This window comes from Cryptomeria japonica, chromosome 11 (assembly GCF_030272615.1).
Source record: "Cryptomeria japonica chromosome 11, Sugi_1.0, whole genome shotgun sequence".
NCBI lineage: Eukaryota > Viridiplantae > Streptophyta > Pinopsida > Cupressales > Cupressaceae > Cryptomeria > Cryptomeria japonica.
Genome location: NC_081415.1, coordinates 278,741,146 through 278,749,165, shown reverse-complemented (window position 1 = coordinate 278,749,165; position 8,020 = coordinate 278,741,146). Strand labels below are relative to the sequence as shown.

At 39.1% G+C, this 8,020-nt stretch overlaps 1 protein-coding gene across 1 annotated transcript; it reads left to right on the top strand.

The window, feature by feature from the left end:
• Nucleotides 1-1,827: 1,827 nt before the first annotated feature.
• Nucleotides 1,828-5,660, top strand: LOC131068573 (isoleucine--tRNA ligase, chloroplastic/mitochondrial). Its single transcript, XM_058003801.2, has one exon. It carries the CDS (start codon nucleotides 2,044-2,046, stop codon nucleotides 5,326-5,328), a length of 3,285 nt encoding a protein of 1,094 aa, XP_057859784.2. The 5' UTR covers nucleotides 1,828-2,043; the 3' UTR covers nucleotides 5,329-5,660.
• The last annotated feature ends 2,360 nt before the right edge of the window (nucleotides 5,661-8,020 follow it).

Below are 8,020 nucleotides of genomic sequence, written 5' to 3'. Positions count from 1 at the left end.
ATATCAGCCCTTTAAAATTGCTTAAAGGGTTAAAACCTAACTGATTTTAGCTCAATTATAATTTCATAATATTTGAATAAAATAATCAAATTAAAATATCTAATACTTTATAAACAAACAACTCTCTTTTTTATGACAATGCTTCACTTCATCAGTTCACTATTAATCTTACTATAAATTCTCAAATATGTCTCTTACAATTAACATTTCTTCTTAGATAACAATGAACTAAAAGGAGGCTTGGTGAATTATCATTGCATTAACATATTGGCAATCACAACATTCAAGGCCTCTTAAACGAATACCGTTTCAATTTATGTACCGCTTGGATCTACATATGATGTTTCTTCTTGACCATTAAGAGGACTTGGATCAACTTTCCCATAGGTTACAAAACTATCAAAATTATATGCAACCCCATTACCTCCATAGAAGACTCTCCTTGTATTATCAAATCAAACATAATTGAAATCAACAACATAATTAATAACAAAATATGGTAAAATGTATTCAAAACACATGCATTGCTAGGTATGTAAATGCGTTATATTGTATTGACATAGGTTCACGATGGTCCTGTTGTATGTACTATTATAACTTCCATACACAATTGATATTTTGAGATGTGACTGAACTTATTTTTCACTCTTGTAATGCATCCAAGTTGATATCAATCTCCATTTGGAGACATTGTCATTGGCTGGCAACCTATGAGAATCATTTCTTCTTTTGACATATATGTTTCTCCTCCTTGAATTAATATCTACATTTTCTTGTCAGATATTTATTGAAAGATGAAAGACCAATCAATACAAGGATTCTTGATTTAAAGGATAAAAAAGTTGTTGTATTGATTCAAAATGGAAAGTTGTTGAATCTCAAGTGTTTGTGGATTGAAAAAAATCATTCTATCAACACTAGAGGACTAGAAATAATATCCCCACTCTTGAGCTATATCTCCCCATCTCTCTCTCAAATGCTCACTCCTTGCCCTCGTATCTAACACACTCACGTTTTCTTCCCTTATATCTCTCTCTTCCTCTCTATCTCCCCCTATATCTTTATTTCTACTTCTCTTTATTTGTATATATCTCTTTTTTTTTGGGTCTCTCTCTCTATGTTTCTCTATCTTTGTCTCTCTCTCCCTTTCCCCCTCTCTTTATATTTCATATACTTCTATCTCTCTATTACTATCTCACCATATCTCTCTCTCTATCAATCCCTCTACCTCTTCCTCTATATATATTCCTTTCTATGTCTCCCTCTTGATCTCCCTATCTCTATCTCTTTATCTCTCTTTGCATCTCTCTATATATTTGTCTCCCTTATCTTGTCTTGCTTTGTCTTTATCTCTACCTATATCTTCCTCTCTCCCTCTCTTCTAGACATATCTCCCTCTCTCTCCTTCTTCCTAGACCTCTATATCTATATATCTTTTCCTCTCAATCTCTATATCTCGATATTTCCTTTTCCATCTCTCCCTATATCTCAATCTCATTATCTCTCCATCTCTCTCTATTCTCTATCTCTACCCCTCTCTACCCCTATGTCTTTGTCTACCAAGCGACCTCATGTACACCATAATTGTATACAAAGAATAGACCAAAAAATTTCCTACTCGAATTTCCACAAATCTTCGGCGTACCCATTGCACACCAAGGTGCAATTGCTAGTTATTCAAATGCATGCTCTAAATTGTGAACATTTGTCCAAGTAATTTGCACTAGAGCATTTATTTTCATTACAGTAATTAATAAAAAGAACAAGACACAATTGACCCAGCTGTGGAATGGAGGCTTTAGAACCACAATACACGATCGAAAATAAGAAGAATTTTCTTACTCCAGTATAGGTTTGCATATATTTAAGATTTTGCAAATTAAATGGTTAGGATAAGAAACAGTTGCTTGAGCAAGCATGAAACAACGAGGCATATGCATTGGGAACCACCAATGCAGATGCAGAAGCAGAAGAGGAAAAATTGGTGAAAGCCGGCAATAAGAATACAATAACCTCGACGACGTCATTGTGGGTTCAAGGGCTATGGAGAGGGCAATAATTGGACGTCCGATCAGGGGTAGCATTCCATCATCATTGACAGGTACATCATTAAGAGGAGGAAATAGATTGTTAGTTGCTTCTTCTGGTCTTGCACTTTCTTCTATGCGGGTTTTTCTTAAACACAGCTCTGCATCCATCCCCAGTTTGAAACGTATTGGCAATGCATTTATATGCCGCAAAAAACAATACCCATTTCTTGTTTTGATATCTGATAAGTCTTGCTCAACTCTGTCATTTGGAGAGAAGGTTTCGTTTATGGCAGCGCATAAAACATCTCAAGGTAAAACTGAAGATGAAAATGAGTACAAACATACGGTTGACTTACCTCAGACGAGTTTTACCCTCAGAGCAAATTCAACAACACGTGAACCAGAAATACAGAAGCTGTGGGATGAGAAGCAGATATTAAATCGGGTTGCAAACAAGAATAAGGGGGATATTTTTACTCTTCACGATGGTCCTCCTTATGCCAATGGAGACTTGCATATTGGACATGCCTTGAACAAGATACTGAAAGATTTTATCAACAGATATAAGCTGCTTGAAGGGTATAAGGTGCACTATATACCTGGTTGGGATTGCCATGGCCTGCCCATTGAGCTCAAAGTGCTGCAGTCTATAGACCAAGAAGCAAGGAAAGAGCTTACACCATTGAAATTAAGAAAGAAAGCTGCCCAATTTGCGAAGAAAACTGTTAATGCTCAAAGGAAATCATTTAGGAGATATGGAATATGGGGAGAGTGGGACAATCCATATCTAACACTTACTCCAGAGTATGAAGCTGCACAGATTGAGGTATTTGGGCAAATGTTTTTTCTGGGCCATATCTATAGAGGCCGGAAACCGGTTCATTGGAGCCCCTCGTCTTGCACTGCACTGGCTGAAGCTGAGTTGGAGTATCCAGAGGGACACATATCAAGAAGTGTTTATGCTGTTTTTAAAGTGGTTAACGTAGCAGACACAGCTCCTGATGTGCTGAAAGGATTTCTACCCAGTTTGGGTTTGGCTATCTGGACTACAACCCCATGGACAATTCCTGGAAACGCTGCTGTTGCAGTCAATGGTCAGCTTCTTTATGCAGTGGTTAAGGTAAGAGCAAAATCATCTATAGATACTCTTACCACAGGTGCTAAAAAGCTTGTTTTTGAAAGCAGCCAACATATTATAGTGGCAGCAGATCTAGTTAGCACTCTACAATTGAAGTGGGGAGTTGAACTTGAAGTGTTGGGAACATTTCGTGGGTCAGAGCTTGAAAATTGTAGGTATACTCATCCCTTAGAAAATAGGGAGTGCCCTGTTGTTCTAGGTGGGGATTACATAACAACGGAATCTGGAACAGGGTTGGTTCATACTGCCCCAGGCCACGGGCAAGAAGATTTTTTGACTGGCATGAAATATAGGCTTCCAGTACTGTCTCCTGTAGATGATAATGGCAAATTTACTGAAGAAACTGGGCAGTTTGCTGGTTTGGATGTCTTGGGTGATGGAAACGTGGCAATTGTGAAGAGCTTAGATGAACACTCAAGTCTTATTATGGAAGAAGCGTATAAACATAAATATCCTTATGATTGGAGGACAAAGAAGCCTACGATATTTAGAGCAACGGAACAGTGGTTTGCCTCTGTGGGGGGCTTCAGGCAAGCTGTTTTGGATGCTATCAAGAATGTGAAATGGGTTCCTTCCCAGACTGAGAACCGGATAACATCCATGATAGTGAGCCGATCTGATTGGTGCATTTCACGTCAGAGAGCATGGGGTGTGCCTATTCCAGTTTTTTATCATGTGAAATCTGGCAAGCCATTGATGAATAAAGAAACTATAGCACATATAAAATCTGTTATTGCAAAAAATGGGAGTGATGCATGGTGGCACATGAGCATTGAGGAACTCCTCCCAGAAAGTTATCGCAGCGAAGCAGGAAACTATAAAAAGGGTATGGATACCATGGATGTTTGGTTTGATTCGGGGTCTTCTTGGGCCGCTGTTGTCGAAAAAAGAGAGGAACTAGCTTACCCTGCCGATCTATATCTCGAAGGAAGTGATCAACACAGAGGGTGGTTTCAAAGTTCCTTGTTAACCAGTATTGCCACCAGAGGACAGGCACCATACAAGAGTGTTCTAACTCATGGATTTGTCTTGGATGAGAGGGGTCTGAAAATGAGTAAATCACTAGGAAATGTTATAGATCCCCAAATTGTAATTGAAGGCGGTAAGAATCAAAAGGAGGCTCCCGGATATGGAGCAGATGTCCTACGACTTTGGGTGTCAAGTGTGGATTATTCTGGTGATGCAATGATTGGTCCACAAATCCTCAAGCAAATGTCTGATATATACAGAAAACTGCGTGGAACATTGAGATATCTTCTTTCAAATCTTCATGATTGGAAGCCAGAAAATTCTATTATCTATAAGGATCTTCCAATGATTGATAAGTATGCACTGTACCAACTAGCTAATGTTATCAGCAATATCAAACAGAGCTATGGGAGCTATCAGTTCTATAAAATTTTCCAAACTATTCAACGCTTTGCAATTGTAGACTTATCAAATTTTTACTTTGATGTTGCCAAAGATCGGCTTTATGTTGGTGGTAAAAACAGCCAAACAAGGAGGGGTTGCCAAACCGTTCTTGCAGCTCATCTACTTTGCATTGTGCGAGCTATAGCTCCAATTCTACCTCACATGGCTGAGGATGCATGGCAGCATATGCCATTTACACATTTCAGGGAAGATGGCTCAGCAGCAGAGTTTGTTTTTGAAGCACAATGGCCAAGGATTGATGATGAATGGTTAAAACTAACAAAACAGGATGTTAAGTACTGGGAAAATGTCCTTGAGATTAGAACAGAGGTGAACAAGGTCTTGGAGATGGCTAGAGGTGGAAAACTGATCGGTGCAAGTTTAGATGCTAAGGTTTATTTATGCAGCTCCGATGTAAACCTGCTTAGAAGATTCCATGAGATGTCTACACTAGGTGATGATGCAGACAAGTTACATAGGATTTTTATAACTTCTCAGGTTGAAGTTCTACCTTCAATGGAACACACATCTAGCACTGGTGCAGCTTACACTGGAACCTATTCTTCACCAGGAGCAGGTGAATTGTGGATTGGGGTATCTCGTGCAGATGGGGCCAAATGCAAAAGGTGTTGGATCTACTCTCAAGCAGTTGGCTCATTTGTGGATCATCCCACGCTTTGTGAGCGTTGTTACAAAGTGATCTCAAATCTTGAATCAGCAAGTCCTAAAATAGTTATGGCTGCCTAACAGTAATTTATTACCTCAATAGTTCATCTTCTGGAAATCTAAATCTTGCAGCATGCAGATCAGTATCAGTTGATATATTTCGCTGGAGATGAAAGACAAGTTTTCAGCTGCTATACTTACAATAAAATCAAAATCATCTAATTTGGATACTCTGAACAATTTAATTCATATGCAATGTAGTTGTTTACTATGGAGAGTAAGAAGAGATAAGCATTCTGATTATTTAAAATTTTTTAATCTGAGATAACAAATTCCTGCTGCCGTTGGCTTGAGTTGTATGGTATCTATCTAAAAAGTTCCTTGTGATCAAAGTATGGATGTTCTTTTCCTTTGCAATTATGCTCCCTGAATAAATTTTATAGCAAATTCATTGTTATTGGGGATCTTATGGGCATGAGGAAGAATATTATAAGCAATATTTATTCATTGAATGTATTCACAAACCACAGTTTTTTCTTCTCAGGCGTAGAAGAAAAAGTGGGATACATTAAGCTAATCAAAATAACCTTTTGAGGCTGCATCAATTTTTGGAGTGAATGTCATCAAATCTTTGAGGCAATTTTTGAAGTAACTCTTGCTTTTGTCTCAAGTAGAGGATGTATTGTACTTGTTATCAATCGGATATGCACCCTTGCCAAATGCTTCACTTAGCTATCCATTGATACATGGAAACACTCCTGAGCCTGTGGGTTGCCTGTAGGTTGGAGTGAATCTTCACAGTAGGCTGGATCCTTTTTTAGTACTTCATTTAACTTCTACTGCTTGCTGGGAAAAGGGAAAGAAGAACTTGAAATGAAATCTATGCTCTAGTAAGGTGATGCACCAAAATGTTTTAGATCAGTACTGTTGTTTCTAACACACAAAATAATAAGATACTCAGCTGTTTCTCTACACAACTCAACTATCTTGCATATTTTCTGCATCAATGTTTCATAAGGAGGCTTGAATTTTCACAGTTTTGAGAAGGAAAACATAATTTTTCACAACACGGGGCTATTTAACATTCATTGCACAACCTGCAAAATATATATGTTTTTTCCTGTTCCAAGGTGCTGGGATGAAACAAAACCTCAAGGAGTTATGAATATCACAAGAAACATCCATCTATCATCAAGATACACAAGAAAACAGGGACATGAGAAGGCAAAATCAGTGTTTTTGATTGATCTAAGGTGCTGTAGCAGCAATTCAAGCCTGAGAAATGCTTTGAAAAATAAATATACATTGCTATTTTTAGGCACAAAGTGACTGTTTTTGAGTTACAAAACAGTATTTCTGCTAAGAAAGAGCTGCAAGCTACAATACTTGTCATCAAAACCGAAAAGAACTCTTTGCAGTTCCAATGCTATGTCAAAAAAAGCAAGAACTGAGTAAAATCTGCCTCTAGGCGTTGATTTCAAGCCTTGACTAACTGCTTCCTAGCATTTAGGATTATGCTTTGAAAGAAAAGTGACAAGGTTTTCCCTTAGTTGCTGGGTCAAAGTCCCTCTCTTGTACACTGGAAATGTTCTTTTTGTTGATCATCTCTTGAAAAGGCTAAAAAATGCGTTGAGGTTGGTTGATCAGCTCCTATATCTGCTCCAAGATGCTTGCAACTTCTGTCTTCACTCTCCTAGATAGGTGCAACTGTTGAAAACTGCTTATAAGCTGTCATAAATGCCTTCAAACCAGTGTTTCCACTGGCGTTGGGGACGGGGGGACGGATTTCCAGGACGGGGGACCAAGGGCCTAAGTTTGGGGATGGCGGTGGGAGGGTGGTGGGGTGGTAGTGCTGATATAGTTATACATATACATATAGTACTTGAAAAACTAGTTTTGAAAAGATGTATGATAGTATAATGGTATAAGAATTACATTTCAAATAAAACTATAGGAAATTTGAAATACTAAATCTAAATACCAAGATTTCTTCAATGCTAATTATGTTTTTATATGGAGCCTAATCAGACTCGGAGGTTAAATTTTCCCTACTTCCATCAGCGCGGTTTCCCCCTATATTTTTTGACGGGGTTTTGGGGGCAGCGCCCCTTGTGCGCTCCTTGCCACGATACAGGGCGGGGTCGAGGGGCGAGGCTAAAAATATTTTTATTATTTTATAAAGGTGTCAGGTGTTATTTTTCTATTGGCCCACGTACAATTAGGGTTACCCTTTAAAGTTTAACCCCCAAAAAAGTCAATTTTAATTTTAAACATTGCATATACGTGGGGGTGACGTGAGAGACGTCTGGGTGTCTCCCTGTCCCTCAAGAGACATCTTCACATCTCTCGAAGGACAGGGAGATGCCCAAACGTCTCCCAAGGAGACGTGGAGACATCTCAACGTCTCCTTGGGAGACACGGAGACGTCTCCTCGTCTCTGGTGGCGGGGGACGTCGCGTCCCCGTTCCACCGTACCGGAGACGTCCTCGTCTCCGAGTCGCGACCATAAAGGGGGGGGGGGGGGGATGCGTCCCCGTGGAACACCGCTTTAAACTGGGTCAAAAATCTTCCCAAACTGCACTATATCCTTGTTCCACTTGTCAAACTGCTCCATCATAGTCTCGAATGCCATTAGAAAAGAGATAGGACATGTGTTCTTTAAGAGTTTGAAGTAACCAGGACTTCTCGAGGCGTAGGATATCCTACTTAATTGCCTTTAATGCTGTTTTTCTTAAAGAACCCCAACTACATCACTAAGATTTTTCCCTGTTGT

Coding starts and splice junctions, on each gene's coding strand:
- LOC131068573 (XM_058003801.2), top strand. CDS start 2,044: ATGGAGAGGGCAATAATTGGACGTCCGATCAGGGGTAGCATTCCATCA.